We start from the raw sequence: 19,101 nt of genomic DNA, 5'->3' as shown, positions 1-19,101 counted from the left end.
AGTAGCGCATCACACACAAGGGAGGTTCTGAAAGTGGAAATTGCATGGAGTCAAAAATACCCTTGAAAATCCTTTAAATGTCTCAAGGACCACATACATGGCTTATGTATACCCAAAATTGCAGGTTTCAGTTTACAGGCCTTATTGTATGAAAAATATATGTCTTTAAACATCAGAATCTTATTCACCGCGGTGAGACATTCAAGCTGTGAGAGGCTTGGAAGCATCAGACCACCCAAAGGAACTCCAGATTCCCATCTTCCCTTTTGCACTCATTTGGGGCTTGTGCTTTTTTTTTTTTTTCCCCAGCACAATTTAAATTGTTACTGGCCATTAGCAATCTCTCTCTCTCTCTCTCTCTTCCTCTTCCTTTTCCTCTTCCTATCTCTCTCTGCCTAGCATACATACTGGGAAAGACATAAGTTTGCTGCACATATATTGTGCCATGTATATTGACTGATTTTTATGGTTCCATCTTTTGAAGGGGGGCAAAAAAAATGTTTGAAGAGCAAGTGGATATGGCGGCCTTTTCATCAACCGATATGACTCTTCTTTGCTCTACAATATTTGTACTTGAGGTTAAAGTTCCCTCTCTTGCAGAGGGTTTATTTATTACTACACTGGACTTACATATGCCAGACTTCGTGCTTGGTCTGGAGAATCCTGCAGTGAGTAGCCTAGTCCCAGGGCTGGCATAGTTTACCAGGGTCACTCTCTTCTTCACCAAGTGCTGAATGTACACTTCCCAACTGGAGATCGAGGCCGAGTGAGCTCCAGCAGGGATCAAAGCCCGTCCGTGAAGGGACTGTTACTGGCCAGAGCCGCCTAGTTGAGGTGGTGGGCCTGTGGGGGCCAGAGGAGCAGGCGGAGGAAGGGAATGAGGAGCAAGCTCCAGGTGCTTCAGCTCAAATCCCCGGCAGCCAGAGGAGCCCTGTGGGAGGCCTTTGGTGGCAAAGCTAATCAGGGGCTGCTTTGGTTCGTTGCCCTTGGAGATGGGATTCCCCTCACTCCCCACCGCAAGCTTGGCCAGACTTGCAGTGAGCATCTGTGTAAGCTCTCCATCAGCACAGTTCAGGCTAAAAGGACAAAGTTGTGTTCAGGAATACAGGTAGGAAAAAAATCAGTGGTCCTGAGCCACTCTTTCCCACCCCAAACCTCTTTTTCAACTACTTCCTTCCCACTGCTTTAGGGTGTATATTTGAGGGAAAAAATTCAGGTGCTCTCTTCGGTGTCAGTTGGAACTCACTCATTCAGGAGCTTCCTTTACATGGGTGGCAAGAGTGAGGCTGGCAGAACTGGACCAGATTCTCTCTGCTTCTGATGGCAGTTTGTCCACACTAGCTGGGCAGGAAAGCCGGCGAATTTAGTGCCAGCGTGTGGGTTTTCATCCCCGAGGCGGGGATGAAAGGGCTGTATATCATGAGGTTTCCTGCCTGGAAACTAGGAACTGCTGGATTCTGGCCTCAGCTGGAGCAGAGAACACTGAAACAGAGACTAGATATTTCCATTCCCACTACCTCCTGCACACCTAAGAAGTCAAAAGGAAAGACGTCATCTCCCTAGACCCCCACCTGCTGTGGCCATGACTTTGACAGGAGGGGGAAAAAATTCAACACTGCAGTCTACAAAATAACTTTTGAGATAATGTTCATTTTAATATTTTTAAAATTAATTTCTAATTTCCCAACACATGGATATGTTTTTCATGTAAAAAATTTAAGAACGTATTAGCTATAATGTGAAGGCTCCTTTGTCCACTACTTTTAATTCCCTTGGAACTGATTGCCTTCTTTCAGCCCTATGAAAACTTGCTGTGGATCCTTCCAGATGGTTTTCAATGGTATTTACCTACATTTCTCTATAGAAAATATAGAGAAATTTGTAGATGTGGGTTTTTTTTAACACAAATGGGAAAATATATGGTATTCTTTTTTTCTTAATAAATTTATTTATTTATTTATTTATTTATGGCTGCATTGGGTTTTCGTTGCTGCACACGGACTTTTCTCTAGTTGCGGCGAGCGGGGGCTACTCTTCGTTGCGGTGCGCAGGCTTCTCATTGCGGTGGCTTCTCTTGTTGCGGAGCATGGGCCCCAGGCGCACAGGCTTTCGTAGTTGTGGCACACGGGCTCAGTAGTTGTGGCTCACGGGCTCTAGAGTGCAGGCTCAGTAGTTGTGGCGCACGGGCTTAGTTGCTCCGCGGCATGTGGGATCTTCCTGGACCAGGACTCGAACCCATGTCTCCTGCATTGGCAGGCGGATTCTTAACCACTGCGCCACCAGGGAAGCCCTATGGTATCCATTTGTAGATGTGGTTTTTTTTTTTAACACAAATGGTATTATACTGTGCTTACTCTGCAATTATTTTTTAACTGAACCTAATACATTTGAGATCTTTCCATGGCACACCCACAGACCCATCTTCTTTTTGACTGCAGCTGAGTGGTGTTCCATAGTGATAAGAGTTTACCTAAGCACTCCCCATTGGTGGATGTTACAGTTGTTTCCAATTTGGGTTTTTTACTGTCCCAGACAGGGTTGCAGGGAATGATCTTATAATTGCCTGTTGGGCATCTGCAGTGTGTTTCTCCAGTAAGGCGTGGTAGTGCCGGCTCATCACTGCACAGCTTTATCTTGACACACCCTGTCAGATTCCTCTTCTGAGTGGCAGGCAGCCTCTCACCAGCCTCTTCATACTTAAAAATGGGCGCAGAAGACAGGGCTCTAGGAAGCTTTTTGGAAGTGGTGGAAATGTTTGGTGTCCCGATTGTGGAGGTTACACGAGTGTTTAGATTTGTTAACACTCAATTAACTGTACAATTAAAATGGGCGCCTTATAGTGTTTGTAGATTATACTCCAGTGTTCATTTAAAAAAAAATGTATAGGGAGAGACTGGCTAGGAATAAGGAAAGACAGAATACTGCTTCTTCATGTGGGTTTTTAAAACGCTTACTTTCCCCCAAGGCCGCTTGCCTCCGCCCGGCTTCGCCCCAACCTCCGTTCTACCCGCCGCCTCTTCCACCCCAAGTGTGCCGCGGAGCCCAACTGGAGCTGCCACTGGGCTGGGTGGCCCCGAGCCGAGGGCCCGCGGGAGGAAGGGTCCAGCCGCCGTATACCGCCGCGGCTCGGGAGGGGGCTTCAGCGAGGCGGCACCTGGGAGCTCCCTGGACGCGTCGGGGGCGGGGCCCGGCGGGGCCCCGCCCACTCCCCCAGCCTAGACGGGCGGGCTCGGTCTAGGCTCCGCCCCCTTGTAGCCGGAGCGTCAGAGTCAGGTCGAGCTAGGCTAGAAGCCGGCTGTCTGTCTCCGTGTAGCCGCTGCAGACGCCCGGCACCGTGGAGCTGGGACCCCCTTTCGCCTGGGAGTTTTGTGGTCGCATCGGGTCAGCGGTGACATCCCAACGGGCAGGCCCGGCAGCTGCCATGGTAGCCAAGGATTACCCCTTATACCTCACGGTCAAGAGAGCGAACTGCAGCTTGGAAGTACCCTCGGCCAGCAGTCCAGCCAAGGACTCCGAGGTAGGGCCTCCACCTGGACCTTTCCGGGTCCGTCTTTCTCTCCATCTCTTACTCTCTCTGCTCCCTCCCTGTGTCACTGTCTCTCTGTTTCCATCTCTCACTCTGTGCATTCCTCTTCCTCTCTCTCCATCTCTCATACACTCTTTCTGTCTCTCTGTCTCCCTGTCTCCATCTCTAACTCTGTCTCTGTCTCTCTGCCTCCCTTCCATCCCCTCTATGGATCAAGAGAGCGCCACCTCCTCTGTCCCCATCTCTCTTCCTCCCAGCCTGAGGGCAGCAGGCTCTTTGCCCCTGCCTCTCTTTTGCGTCCTGCAGGGCTCTCAGACTGTCGATCCACTCCGAAGAGGGACTTACTGCATCAATGGGCTTGGTCGTCAGGGAAAAGCTACCCTTTTTTTTTTTTTTTAATAAATTTATTTATTTTATTTATTTTATTTTTGGCTGCGTTGGGTCTTCGTTGCTGTGAGCGGGCTTTCTCTACTTGCGGCAAGCAGGGACTACTCTCCCTTGCGGTGCGCGGGCTTCTCATTGCAGTGGCTTCTCTTGTTGGGGAGCTCAGGCTCTAGGCGCACGGGCCTCAGTAGTTGTGGCACGTGGGTTCGGTAGTTGTGGATCGCGGACTCCAGAGCGCAGGCTCAGTAGTTGTGGTGCACAGGCTTAGCTGCTCCGAAGCATGTGGATCTTCCTGGACCAGGGCTCGAATCCCTGTCCTCTGCATTGGCAGGCGGATTCTTAACCACTGCGCCACCACGGAAGTCCAGGGAAAAGGTACCCTTTAAGCACAGGTTTCCTCTTGCAGGGGTTGACCACGCAGGGGGACATTCTTGTGGACCCCTCAGGACATCTCATCTGTCAGGCTTGGACTTGCAGCTGTTTGGCAGCAAAGACGGGTCACAGCACCTCTGCTTGTCACCTGTGGCCAGTGGGTGTCATTCAGTTGGGTGTCTGGGAGCTAAATGAGTAATCTGAGTGTCTCCCACATGGATTCTTAAAATGAATTAAACTCCTCCGGGCAGTGGGAAGCCCTCTTGGAATATTGAAAACATTTCTCTTTCTGGTAACTTTCCTGTGCCTTGAGGGTAATGTGAGGGAGTCCTCCTGGCTTGTGTTTAGTCTGCCTTTTCCTCCTGTGTGTTATATCTCTGGCAAAGAGCTCACTGGCCTTAAAGGTTGGGTTCAGGTGGAGGAGAAAGCGTCCCTCTCTTTCATTGAGGATCTTGGGGAATACGGTTGCTTTCATGAGACTGCACCTTTGCTGTGGCTAAGCTGTAGTGGAACCCACAGGACCCAGGTCATCATTTCCGCTGGTGTGTATCTGGGAGATCTCCACTCTGCCCCACCACGACCAAGAAAGTCTGGAGGCAAGTGTGCATCCGGCCTTGTCACAGTGCTCTTGGGGGTCCACCCACCTGCCACCCTTGGGTCTGCTCAGCTATGTGCTCTTGGTTCACTGAATTATGTATGTTCGGGAGGATGGCATCAAAGATTCATTGCCTCTAACAAGAGCTGCTCCAAGCTGACAAGACTCCAGGCAGTCTTAGGTTGTAATCAGCTTTCTGTAAGTTGAGTGCAAACTAACTTCTCACCCCCATCCCCATCCCACACCTCAATTCAGTTGTGTATTTTCATAAAGGGTTTTTGTTCCCAGCAGCTGTGGAAGTGTGATGGCCTTAGTGGTGTTTGGACTCTTAATTTAAGTTTTGACAGGACAATACCTGCATAGAATTCAGGTTGTTCAGGCTTGGAATGGATATATGATTTTTCAGTGGGAACTTCATAATTTAATGAATGTGGGAGCAGCGAAGCTAGTGTCCCCTCAGACTCCTTTTGGAAAGAAACGAAGCATAACCTAGTTTAATGAATAAATTGAATTGGGTCAAAGAAAAGAATAGTGAGAATAGCTCCGGACTCTAACTAGTCCCTTCCTGCTGTCACTTAGTCCTGTATTTTTGTGTAGTTTGGCTAAAGGCTTAGGTATAAAACCCATCTGCTTAATCTTTTCTTATTCTTGTTCTTAGAATATAAATATATCTGTATATCACAAATGTGGTAAGAAAAATGTATCACCAGATGTCAGATATCAATTTTCTTCATGGTAGCTGAATCCGGATTATAAAATGTGACTTATTTTCCTTTCATGGGGAGGTTCTGGTGTGAGAGTAAGGGTGGAAGAGGAACAGTTTCCACAGTAGTTGGTAAATATTTTTCAGGTATCACTATTAAGGATTTTTTTTCCCTAGTGTTTAAATCAGAGTAGGAATATCTCTTTTGCTGTATGCTCCTCGAGTCAGAGGGGTCCAGTCCAGTACATCTCCTAGCTTCATTAATCTGGCATATCGCTTCCTGATAATGGCAATAGGCAAAGTTGGAAAAAGAAACTTAAGTGATTTGGGGGCTCGTTTTCTGCTTCGTTACCAGCTCAAAAGACAGCCAGCCCTTGTAGGCCTCACTTCTCCATCAGCAGTTAACTAAAATCATATTTTCTACCAGCAGGTGTCGTCAGCATTTGTAAGTGTTTAAAAAACAGCATACACTAGTTGGCCTTTTGAAAAACATGATTATATACTTGTTTATAAGCTAGGCATCGACTGTGAATTCCTATGAGAGTAATTTTTTAAGATCATTTTCCTTGCAGGAAGAATGTGGTTATGCTAAAAAGAAGGATTGGCCTATCCAAAGTCCTTTTTGACCTTCAAAGGTAGTTGAAACAAAGCACCTGTGCCCTTTAACTCATAATGGCTGTTCCTTTAGAATTTGCTATGAGGAAGACAGTGGGCACAGCACTGCATGGGCAAGTGCCTTCTAGCATTTGTTCCTGTCCCTGCAGCAAGCGTGCAGGGCAAGACTCATGGGGAAGGGGCGGGTGTCACTGATGTGCATTTGATGCCATACACTTGAGCAAAAATGTGCAACAATAAACATTCTCTTGAAAGCACATCATAACAAAATTTCTACTTGGGATTTAAATGATTTGTAAACTTTTAAATCTCAATGATAGTTTTCAGTGATAGAAAAAAATGATATATTTTAATTTTTTATTTTCTTTAAATTATCTATTTTAAATATTAAAATTATTCTACATGGATTATGACATTAATACAATATGGCTCCTTAATCTAGTATTTCTTATGACACAGGTATATGAGTTGGGTTGCAGATGTTTAATTTTAATACCATAACCAGCTAGATTCTTCCAGCTCTAATCATTAACTACAAAATCTAAGGAGCTTAGTTCATCTTAGTCCATAGCACTAGACTTTCACAGAGAAACATAGTATCATGTGGACATCATTAAGCTTGTTTCTTCTGATTCATTGATGCAGCTTTGCTCAACTGATCTGTTTTTGTATTTATTGGGTGCTTACTTCTCATGCCAGGAGGAACTGCTTCTTCTAGGCATATTATGTGCTCAGAACACCTGATCAAGTCACTCAAAGAAAAGCTGTTAGTGCTAATGAATTACACTGATTCCAAGTTAAAAGTCACTATTTTCCCTTGGTGAGGTTTGCTTTTATAAAAAGAAGGCTCAGAGGCTTCCCTGGTGGCACAGTGGTTAAGAATCCACCTGCCAATGCAGAGGACACGGGTTTGAGCCCTGATCCGGGAAGATCCCACATGCCGCGGAGCAACTAAACCCGTGCGCCACAACTACTGAGCCTGTGCTCTAGAGCCCGCGAGCCACAACTACTGCGCCTGCGTGCCACAACTACTGAAACCCATGCGCCTAGAGCCCATGCTCCGCAACAAGAGAAGCCACCGCAATGAGAAGCCGGCACCACAACAAAGAGTAGCCCCTGCTCGCCACGACTAGAGAAAGCCTGCGCGTAGCAACGAACACCCGATGCAGCCAAAAATAAATAAATAAATCTATTAAAAAAAAAAAAAGAAGAAGGCTCAAATGAGTGTATATGTTGGCTAAGGATGCTGGAGCCTCGTGAGAAGGTTTTAAGAGTTTGGGGTCCATTTAATGAAAACACAAAGTGGTGATTCTGTTATTTCTAAGAATTTCTAAGAATTTTTGGACAATTTGATGGACGGCTTACTTTTGGTTTTAATATTCACTATCTCAGATGTTGGTCAAGATTAGGCCAGATTTAGTTAGTGGTATTTGTAGTCATTGCCTTTGTCTCTCTTGTATATGTCTCTGACTTGTCTTTGTACATGTTCTAACTTTGACTCAGCCAGTAGCCTTATGCGGAAACTTGGAAAGAGCTAAAAAATGATGGAATTCTTTTTCTAAGTACCACATCTAGTGTCTCACTTGAGAATCCAACAATGTTGTAAGGTTAACATAAAGCATGTATTATTCTCCCCACTTTATGAATAAGGATACTGAGGGGAAGTGACTTGCAGAAGGCCACTAAGAAAATCAGCAGCTGACCCAAGACCCAATGCCAGGTTTCCTGTTGGATTTAGTCTAGTGTTTAATACCAGTGTACCTTGTGGCATCTAAGGATGTTTACCTCTGTGAAGAAAAAGGTGGGGGGTGGGTATGCAAAACAACAGACAGGTAAAATGCTTTTAAGATATTTTCTTTTAAATATGTAATCGTGAGCACTTTATTAACTGAGGAGGTACCTTTCAAGCTTCAGTTCTAAGGGGCAAGGTGAACTCTATGCCCGCCATAGTTTATGCCCCAGTCAGTCCACACGTGTATTTGAAATATATGCACCTGGAGCTGTGTTCGTTACGTGCCAGCTGGAGAGCTAAAGGGGTCAGCTGGTTTCTAGTAATTTATACATTTCTTGGAATTTGTATCATATAGTGTTGAACTGACCATATATACAATCAACTACATGGAAATAGTTCTGAGGAGTTATTGAAGTTAGAATCTTGGGGTTTCATCAGGTGATTAAATAGACTCCATGAATCATGTGGCTTCAGATGTTGCTGGATGGGGAGCCACATGGATGGTAGAGGGCTATCACTTGCTGATAGGATCTGACTATGGTCATCGGCCATGGTTCTGAGGCTTGTTCCTTTGGATCGGTATCTTGGGGCTCTTGGTCCTCCAAGATGCACATGAACTAGGAATAGATTTATTAGAGAAAAATATGTTGACATGTGTACATTTGAGGCTGTTCAGGGAATCAACTCTGGAATAAGACTGCCCAGGTCCCAATGCCATCTCCACTACCTGCTAGTGATATAGCCTTGGACAATCTACTGTGCTTTTCTCTAAGCCCCAGTTTCCTCAGTGGTAAAATGGGCATGATGGTGGCTCTCCCATAATGAGATGATTCATGTACAGTGATTAGCACATAGTAAGTGCTCAATAAATATCATCATCATCAAGACCTCTGTATCTCAAAAAGATTCCTAAAACAATTTTAAGAAATATGATCACCATCCTAATTCCCTGAATGCTGTTTATGCACATCAGTGCAACAGGGGCCTTACTATAAAGTCCCCTAATCATCCTTATAGTAATCCTTTGAGGTTGGTATAACTGCCCTTTATTGTAGAAGAAACTGAGGCTCAGAGCTGGCTAGTGGCCTTTCCAGGATGGCTGAGCCGGTAGATGGAGGAGCCAGTATTCACAACCCAGTCTAACCTTGAAGTCTGTACTTTCCCAACCACATCACGTTGCCCTTAAATGACTAAATCACTGGTCTCCTCACCACATAACACATGAAGGGTGAACCCGCCTGCTGGAGCAAATTGCCTCATGGTCAAAGGCCCATTTTTTCCTGAGTGTCTGGATAGGAGACCCACCATTAGTCAGCGCTCTGGCAGCCACTTCATAGAATGGCTGTGACCCACAGCAGTGAGGTTTGCAAGCCTTTGTTTGGGAGGGCTTTGGTAACTTCTGTTTTGTGTTTCTCAAGACCAAGGAGCTGGTCTTTGGCAGAATTCCACGTGCTCAGCGCTATGGAGGTGACACTGTTAGTTCTGTGATTGGTCATCTTGCTTATCTACATTAACCACTAGCCTTCCACATAAACCAGTAACTGGAAGCCCCTGCTGCCATCTGGATATTTGCAAATTGTGTCGTTTTCTCAAGACACTCTGTGATTGCCTATAAAATCCTGGACCGGTGCCACTGTTTTCATAACAACTGAATTAAAATAAATTACTGATCATATCCTAATTTTGCAAAGTCCTGTGTACATGTAATTGTTACTAATGGTGTGTGCGTATCTGGAAGGGCTCCTTCATTTGTGATGTGTGCACGCAGTTGCCTTCCATAATTTGTCAGCTCTGGTAATGGGTACAGGTCTCACACAGAATGAGGAAATTGCTGTGATTGCATGGCCTATTATCCTCGTTGTGTTGGCTCTTGGACTATCAGGAGTAAAGGCCAGTGGTTTCTAATGCCTTCCATTTTTTCTGACTTGACACCGGTTGTTAGCTTAGAAGAGGCTATGGCACAAATTAATCAAGAAAGGCTTCCAAACCTTTGGCTGGAAACGGAGTGGGTCTTTTTAAGTCTAGAAACACTTGTGCCTGGACCTTCTGTGTTTGGGCCATTGTGTCCTTTTGCAAGAAGGCAGCTGATTATTAGTAACTTAATTGGAGCTGAACCAGAAACCTTAACAGTAAGTTCACTAGACTTTTTTTTTTTTTCTTTTTCTGGCTCTTAAGATGAGGAGGAAAGGAGTAGCAAAACAGACTTTTTTCCGGGGATTTATGAAACAAACAAACAAAACTAGCCTCCAGGAAATGACCCAGGGTCATTGCGTTAGAGAACCTGAGTGGGAAAGGCGTATTGAGAACATGAAGCCCAGTTCTTGTCCGCTGCTGGATCCATTTGATCTCGGCTTAAACACTTCCAGGAACCTTCTAAGGCTGTACATTCCATCCTTGTTCAGTGTAGATCATGAGAAAATCCTTTCTTAATTGTAACGTTGCTTTCTCGAGCTGAATATTATACAGTGACACTTCCTCATGTGTTATCTCCTTGAGTATTTGAAAACTCTCTCCCTACTGTCTACTCCTACTCCATACGTGTGTGCTTGCACACGCACACGCATGCACTCACACCACACTCTTCCACCAGGTGCTTGTCTTCTCCTGGCTAGACGTCCTGGTTCCTCTAACTTTTCCAAATGGGACATAATGTCCAGTCTCTTTCTCTTTCTTGCTTATTTCCATCAGACATCCTCAGTGTCCTCTTGAGTGTTGATCAGCGTAAAGACACTCTATGATGCTGTATCAACAAACGAGATTTCTTTTATGTTTAACGTGCTTCCTTAGACAAGAGAAGTAGACTAATACATTGAAAAAATTTTTGAAATAGAGGTGACAGACTAAAGATTAATCTTTGTCATATGAATAATTTATACAGATATAAAAGAACACTCCAAGATGTCCATTGACAAATGGGCAAAAAGACAATAATAGGCAGTTCACACACAAGGAACAATGAAAGTAACATTGTTTTAAAAGTTCACTCTAATAGAAATTATAGAAATGGAAAAGGCAAATAATTGTAAGATGATATTTCATACCTAATTGATGTCACAAGTATTTTAAAGACATGATAAAACCCAAAGCTGGGGATGTTGAAGAGAAATAATTACTTCTGTGTGAAATAAGGGGACTTGTCAGTGTATATTAAAAGACAAAAATGGTTCAAATCTTCTCACCCAGTATTCCAGGTCTTGAGGGAATAAAGCTATGTGTCTAAAGTTGTTTATAATGACATTATTTGCAATAATGTTTATGTTTTATGTTTATACATTTTATAGGTTTCAAAGTACTTTTATATTCTTTGCCTCACCTGAGTATAATTATCCTCATTTTAAAGATAAGGCTACCAGGAGTCAGAGAGGTTCAGTGATTTTCCCAGGATCACACAGCCGGGAATGGCAGTGCTAAAAGCTTGAAGTCTGATTGTCTGATTCCAATCTAGCGTCCTTTCCTACTTTCTTATAACAGCCAGAAGAGCCAACAACCTCTCTGACCTATAATGAGGGAATGGCTCCATGTACCGTGGCCTCTGGCCCAGGGGTCAATGACATCATTTGAGCCGTTACACACTAGCAAACAGAAATACCCTAATGTTCCTGGGAAAAATAAAGAGGTGGAAAGTTGAGCATAATTATATACGTGATGTAACCAATTTAAATGTATATGTGTGCACATGGGATCTAGAGAAGTGGGGGAAGGGATGCTTCAATCAGAGCATCCCCCTTCCTTTGTCATTGTGATCACTATAGCAATGCCACTCAGTGTTCAAATAACAGTCAATTATTTTCACATGCATTCTCTCCTTTGAATCTTGCACAGCTTAGGGACCTGTGCAAGGCAAGGACTGTCCTCTTTGTCTGTCAACTGAGGAAACAGAGATTCAGAGAGATTAGGAGGCAGGGCCGAAATGTTGGTCCCTCCTTGACTAGCCTTGACCTCTTGGCACACCAGAATATTGGCTCAAGCCAGCCGTGTTCCTGAGTGAGGTTGGTTGTAAGCAGCACTATTTTGGGAGTGTTCAAAGTGAACCCCATTAAACTTAGCCTGAACACTGCATGCAGTGACCTCACCTGGGGGCTAATGGACTAGTGGACCCTTCGCTTGGCCTGCACTCCTGCAGATCCAAGTGCAAGGTCTTACTTTATATTTGATGTGAGATCCCTGTTAGAATAAACAGAAAGCCCACGAAGAATGGATAGACACAAACTTCTGTACATGTAGATGACATCCCTTAAAATGATGTCTTTCTGAGCTCTGCAGATGTAATTTGCACCAGAGGTGATAATTAAACGGTAAAAACAAATAGAGCATTTCCCCCAGGGTACTGTTTCCATAGATACCACTAGAGTTGGCAACCTGACTGAATTAAATAAAACGGAGAGCCTATGTCAGGACTTTGAAAAAAATAAAGTTAAATGTTTATCAGGTGTCATACATTGTCAGATTTGGAAGTTTGGAGTCTTGCTGGAGGAAGAAGCTGCAGAAGGGAAAAGGGAACCAGCCAGTGGGTAGAGAGAGATGGAGTTGGGCCTGATGGCCAAGGGGACCGAGTGATAAGGTTTCCCTCTGTGCTTTCTGGTCCTGACACAAGGCCAGTGCAAGCTCCCTCCTCAAGTGTATTATCTTATATTGAAATGCTAACATTCCATAACCCCCAAGTGACACAAGCATGTCAAGAATGACCCCAGGCAAATACAGAGAAGATAATTAAAGGTCACTGGTGAAGACGAGTGTTCTTATTTTTGACTTCACGGAGGTGGGGGGGGGGTGTGGGTGGCCCATCTGTATCCTGTTAGGTTTTGGCAGTTTTGGTTCATTTTCTCACACCTCGTCAGCCATCCTCCTTGCTGGTTGGTGATTGGTGATTGGTGTGGTCTTGCAGAAGGGGTCTGACACTACTGTGAAGAAGGAAATAGACTGAAGAGGAAAAAATTGGTGGTAGCTTAAGTGTCAACCACAGATGCACAGTGAAGAGTCCTTGCCTTCCGCCTCAGCTGTTTGATGGAGCCTTTTCGGAGAACTTTGAAGGAGACAGCATCAGAAAAGACACCTGGTTTTCTCTCGTTAGTCTCTGAATGTTTTATTCCCAGGCTTTAACAGTTTAGAAGAGCGAGCCTTTGTTCTGGCTCAACATCAAGAAATCTTTGCTTCAGAGGACTCTTAAATGCTCATCTGAATTTCTTTAGCAGCAACTGTTTCTAAGCTGGTTCTTACAAGAGTTTCACTACTAGCTGGGGACAGGGCGCAAATAGGCTCAGCTTCTTGGAACCTCAGCGTCTTTGTTTCTGAATGAGTGGACTGGGTTAGATCTTTATTTCCCAGAAGGTGGGTTTCTTACCACTTGTGGTAGCTCAAATGATACAGGACAAGGTGACACGGAAACAAGACACAAAATAATTTCAAATCGCTTTCCCTTTCCAATTCTCTTCTGATCTTTCTCATTATGTCAAGGAGAAAGTCTCAGTTTGGAGTTAGTGTGTCTTTAATGCCTCTCTACCACTTGCTAATTTCCCTTTTTAACAAAGCACAGGCCTCAGGCAGGCAAGAGTCTCTAACAAAAATTTAACAATAGGGTTCATTTTTTTAAAGGTAGTTTCTATTTATGGCAGGTGATAGTGATTTTCTGTTTAAGGCAGTGATAGAGTTTATTTTTGCAATAAGTTTTCTTAAGTAAAAAATGAGTAATTTAAGGAAACATTATGTAATAGCTCAGAGGATATGTGCACAGGGCAAAAGATTGGCGTGATGGTCCCGAGAGTTTGGAAGCAGTGCATTAGGCGTGCTCTGAGGCCTGTCCAGGGTGAGCACTCTGCAACAAAGATTTCCAGGTTTGGCCACAGCCACTTACAGACCAGAAATTTGAGCTTTGAGCATAGGACCCAGATTTCAGGTATTAAGATTTTTAAATAGATAAAAACTGGCTTTAATGTGACGTAGAATACTATTATGGACAAGTTTTTAGCCAATTAAAAAAAATAAAACTGGATTTCTGTTCTAAGAACAAAAATCTTTTTTTCTTTTCAAAACTTTAAAGTTCCAAAATTCCAGCTGAAATCATTTAACCCTTCCTCCTTTTCCCCTTCACCCTGAGGGAAGGATTGAACAAGATTGCATTTTAATTTGGGGCAGCCATAGAGTGAGTATAGTGATTAGAAACTTGGATTTAAGGGTCAGACTGAGCTGAGTTTGAATCCCAAACTTGGCCCCTTGTGAGCCAAGAGACCTTGGACCAGTGACTCATCCTCTGAGCCTCAGTTTCCTCATCTGTAAAATGAGAACTTCCAAGGGAATTGTGAAGATGAAATGGGCACGCAGAAGGCTTCCACAGAGCAAATGCTCCACGAACCATTAGCCTCAGCAGCATCTGTTGTGCATGTCCATCAGTTGAGTGGAAGCTGTGGACGGACATCCCTGTCCAGTGGTCTGCTGCAAGGTAACCCCTTCCTTTTAGGAAACACCCACCCAGTTTCCAGGGATCCGAGTTGGCACTGGGCATTATTTTTTGAAAAACAAGATGTTCCAAGCATACTGGCAAGCTTCACATTTATTCCTGCCAGGTAGGATGAAAAAATTTAGTGTGGTTTTCTAGTGTTCGCATAATGACTGTCCCGTAGGGGGTGGGGTGTGAGCTCTGGGTAGGGAGGCTCCCTGCTCATGGGAGATGAGTGTGTGTCATCATCCTCAAGGCCAGCTCCCACCTGACACGGATCATCGGGAACCGTACCCACGTTCCAACCGCAGACACAGACCCAGGGAAGGTGAGGAGGATTAGGTTGCTTTGGGAGCGCTTCACGCCCTACTCATTAGCAGCACACTTTAATTATAAATAGGTCCTTTGTTAGGAATGTGGGGAAACTCCATAGCATGAGGGATACAAGTTGCTGAAGAGCCGGACAACTAAAAATGACTCCCAGTGCTCTTTGCTTGTCAGTAAATATTTGTGAAGACCAGACTCTACCTAGCTTTTTCTTTTTTTTCCTGGGTTTAAAGAAGAGAAAGGCATGCTTTTGACCCTCAAGGAACTTTTCCTTGAGTTTGGTGAGGTCATTCACAACATTAAAGTACAGGCAGTGATTGTCAATCAGCAGAAAGCTGGGTGGTGAATTGACAGCCTCATTGGGGGAGTTTGGCAGACTGGGAGGGGGTCATCCAATGAACCCCCTGGTGCTGGATGCTAACACACCAGTCCCCAGGCCTGCCCTTAACACTAGCATGGCACCTGTGTGCCTGGCTGGGCACCCTAAGATGCTGGGGGAGCACCCCAGAGGGGCTGCTGATTCCAGAATGACAGGGCTTGAATGTCAAACCAACAGCTCCTACTTTTTCACTCCCTCCATCAGTCTCTTCTGCCTCTACAGTCTTTGATTTCTTCAGGGCTCCCCTCACCTGGCTTAGGAAATGAGCAGTGCTGTAGTTAAGAACCCAGGCCTTGTAGTCTAGCAGCCTTGTGCTCAGTCCTGGCTCCACCACTCACTGCCAGCTCTGTGACCTCAGGCAAAGCTCTTAACCCCTCTGAGCTTCAGTTGTCTGCTTTGTGAAATGGGTATATTAATAGTACTGACTTAATAGGAAGCAAGGAAATCATGCATAGAACACACCTTGGCACAGCCTGGCTCAAAATTGCCCTCAATATTATTAATGTTATGTTGTTACTGTAAAAGGAAGTTGTGTATCCAGGGAAGCCGGTATGGGGGTTGCCGGGAAAGCTTTCGAGTCAGATAGAGTTGAATTTGAATTTCAGCTCTGCCAATTAACTACTGGGTATGACTTGGGACAAGTCACCTCACTTCTCTAAACGCCTGCTTCCTCTTCTGTAAAATGGGGTGATGGGATTGCTATGTGGAATAGATGAGTGAGTGTATGTGTGGGCCAGCATCTGGCACCAGGTGACCCCATGGCTCTTGGTACCTCCTCCTCCACAGCCAGGGGTCCCCCATTGTCTACATAGTGCTTCCTTCTCTTCTATTTTTTTTAAAAATTATTTATTTATTTATTTATTTATTTATGGCTGTGTTGGGTCTTCGTTTCTGTGCGAGGGCTTTCTCTAGTTGCAGCAAGCGGAGGCCACTCTTCATCGCGGTGCACGGGCCTCTCACTGTCGCGGCCTCTCTTGTTGCGGAGCACAGGCTCCAGACGCGCAGGCTCAGCAATTGTGGCTCATGGGCCTAGTCGCTCTGCGGCATGTGGGATCTTCCCAGACCAGGGCTCGAACCCGTGTCCCCTGCATTGGCAGGCAGATTCTCAACCACTGCGCCACCAGGGAAGCCCCTCTTCTATTTTTTAAAAAAATTTTTATTGTTGTTTTCATTAGTTTAATCCTCAGATATCTTTTTTTTTAATTGAGGTAACATTGGTTTACAACATTATATAAGTTTCATGTGTACAACATTATATTTTGACTTCTGTATACACTATTTGACTTCTGTATACTCACCAACAAAAGTTTCATTTCCATCCATCACCATACAGCTCACCCCCTTTAACCATTTTGCAATCCCCCCACCCCCTTCCCCTCCTTCTCTTCTTGACAAAATCGGAAGAGAAGAATTACACCTGGGTCAGGTGTGGGATGACCGACTTCTCTGTTTCTAGAAAATTGCTAGAATCTGTGAGTAGGTAGGGGCCCTGGCAGCATGTAGTTTATTTAGTAGCAATTCTGGAGGCTTTGTAGGGCCAGGCGGCCCCTTGCCACCCCTCTGCACAGCCCTGCTTTGTAAATTCAGGAGCGACCCAGAGCCCGACTCCTAAGTGGTGGGGCAGAAGGAGGGAGCGCCTGGCTGGTAAATGAGCCTCCCCCCCATCCCTGGGGGTGCTTAGGGATTTGGGGAAACGTTTGTCAGGTTAGACCCTCAGTAGTCTCCCAAAGGAGCCCTTCCCTCTATAGCTGGCCCGTGCTGGAAAACTCATGGGAACTTTGCCCCCTTCTGCCACAGGAACACTTTACTTAAGGAATAAAGAACATTTTTCTTTTACCACAAAACTGCCTTTGTCTTTCCTGGAAACTTTTATTGGCACACCTTACCACTGAGTCTCCAGTGGCAAAACCAAACAACCAAATCACAGGTTTGTATTTACTTCTTTTAAGTCAATTGCCATTGTTTATTCATTTTCCCTCTTGTGTCTTTGTAATTGAAATGAACTGCGTGTGATGTGGGGAGAGAGCTGGGTCTCTGAGGCTTCTGCCTCCTTTGTCAGCGCAATACATTCTTTTTCAAATGCACAGGCTTCTGAATTTTAATAGACTGTAGATAATGATACATCTGGTTGCATATTAATTGCTGAGAGTTAGAAATAACACATAATCACTATGTTTCAAGGTTGCAAGTGTACAGCAGTGAGAGCCAGGGTTTGTTACGAGCCTTTGGAAAAATCCATTGTTAGTGGGCATTTTTAAATTCCTGTCATTAAAAATGTGCTACAGAATAAAAACTGTCTTAAAGTTCAGTCTTGGGTTCTGCATGTGTGCACGAACACACACACAAACACACACACACACTTCCCAAGGAGTAACATTTTGAAGCTATTCATCTGCTCAGCTGGGGTGTGTGGGGCAACAGCAAGGCCATATGAATCCATTGTAGATTACCTACCTCACAGTTTCCTGAACAGCATGCTTTGTACCTTATTTTTCTGCAAACCATCGCTTAGTGGGTGGTAAGATGTCAGCTGAAAGCCAAAGCAGGAAGGTTTTAAAATATTTTATTTTATTCCCAATTCAGTCAATCCCTTGTGGCTGTGTGACTGGTAGCTTTTTCCATTTTGAATAATCAGGTTTCAGTGTATTCTGTTCCCAGTCGAGAGCAGACTGTTCTAAAACACCCAAGTGCAGTGTTCCCTGATTCTCGGTGGAGGCATGTGCTGCTGAGGATGCACGTGGACCAAATGATTTGAAAGGATAAATCGTGCTAGGAGGGACAGCTGGGGTTACCAGGGAGCTCAGCAAATGTATTTTCTGTTTCTCTCTGGAAGTCACATCTCTGCAAGGCTTGACTGCTGAAAATCATTGTTCTCATTGAGAACAGAAAGAGGAGGGGGTCCATGTTCTTTTCCTGAAGACCTGGTGCCCTTGGTCGGATGTCCCTGTAGGTTTTACCCAGCAGCTGAATGTGGGATTCCTCGTCTCAGCCTCATCTTCAGTCAGATGGCAGACCCAGCTGTTAGCTTTGCTTGCCTGCAACGTGTTTGATCATCTCAGATTCAGCTGGAACACGCTGTCCTTCGAGATTGAGATCTGTGCATCCTTTTCCATCTCTGTACTACTTTTTCCTCCTCTGGGAAGCTAAGATAATGCTGAGCTTCAAAGGATGATAGGTAGATAAGAGAGAGGACATGTCAGTGGATCTGTGTATGGTCCTTTCCCGAAGCCAAAAGTAACATGTTATTTTTGGGAGAAATTCTACCCTCCACCTCTGACATGGCTTGAACACCCAGAATTCCTATCACTGCCTAATCCCAGATAGTAGTGGGATCAGGCAAGATTGGAGACCAGCTGTTTTAGCCCATAATTCAGCAAGGTGGGGTGGGTGGGAGGAGTTTGATGTAGACCTCAAGACCTACCCGTTTGGGTGTACTTCCACCACTCAGGTTCTTATCTTAGGATTTCACAGTTGATGTTTTTCTCAACTTGGACGTAGACTTGGATCTTGCCAAACCACTCCCAGTTTTGCTCTATCCAGCCGGAGCTTGACTAAACAGATGATAAAACTGCCGGAAGAAAGGGAAGGCAGGAATGTAGAATCAAAATGTGGTCTCATAGCAGCCCGAGTCCTCGGTGCCCAGAGCATGTCATTGGTGAGATAGTGGCAGGTAACATGGAGCACCAGCTTTGTCCCTGGGAGGCTCAGAGCAAAATCCAGTGCTGCAGGGAATGAATGAGAGCAGGAGAACAGGCTGGGGGGGGGGGGGAGGGGGGGGAGATCACACCTCTCCTTGGACATCACAGTTTCAAGGCAATAATTTGATATTTACAGGCAACAACTTATGGGACAGGCTTGTACCGAGCACATTACACACATGATCTCATGTCACCTTCCCAACAACCCTGTGAGAGGGTCGGAGAGCCACCCTCACTTCCCAGGGCATAAGACCAAGCCCGTGGAGGTTTCATCGTTGGCCCAAGGTCATAGGGTATTCAGTTCATAGGGCACTGTCCTCTGGCCGGAAAGGTTGGC

At 45.0% G+C, this 19,101-nt stretch overlaps 1 protein-coding gene across 8 annotated transcripts in view; it reads left to right on the top strand.

Moving 5' to 3' along the window:
• ARHGEF3 (Rho guanine nucleotide exchange factor 3) overlaps nt 1-19,101 on the top strand; it is a 311,303-nt gene that overhangs the window by 237,102 nt on the left and 55,100 nt on the right. The window contains exon 1 of one of the 8 annotated variants that reach the window (XM_061197019.1): nt 3,263-3,517. The exons of the other annotated variants lie outside the window; for them this stretch is intronic. Coding sequence (XP_061053002.1) covers nt 3,422-3,517 — 96 coding nt within the window. The 5' untranslated portion in view covers nt 3,263-3,421. Of the gene's footprint in view, nt 1-3,262; nt 3,518-19,101 lie in introns of those variants that run through there. 8 annotated transcript variants of the gene reach the window in all.

This window comes from Eubalaena glacialis, chromosome 7, assembly GCF_028564815.1.
Source record: "Eubalaena glacialis isolate mEubGla1 chromosome 7, mEubGla1.1.hap2.+ XY, whole genome shotgun sequence".
NCBI classification, from domain to species: domain Eukaryota; kingdom Metazoa; phylum Chordata; class Mammalia; order Artiodactyla; family Balaenidae; genus Eubalaena; species Eubalaena glacialis.
Note: the sequence above shows the minus strand (reverse complement) of the source record. Positions and strands in the feature narration are given on the sequence as shown.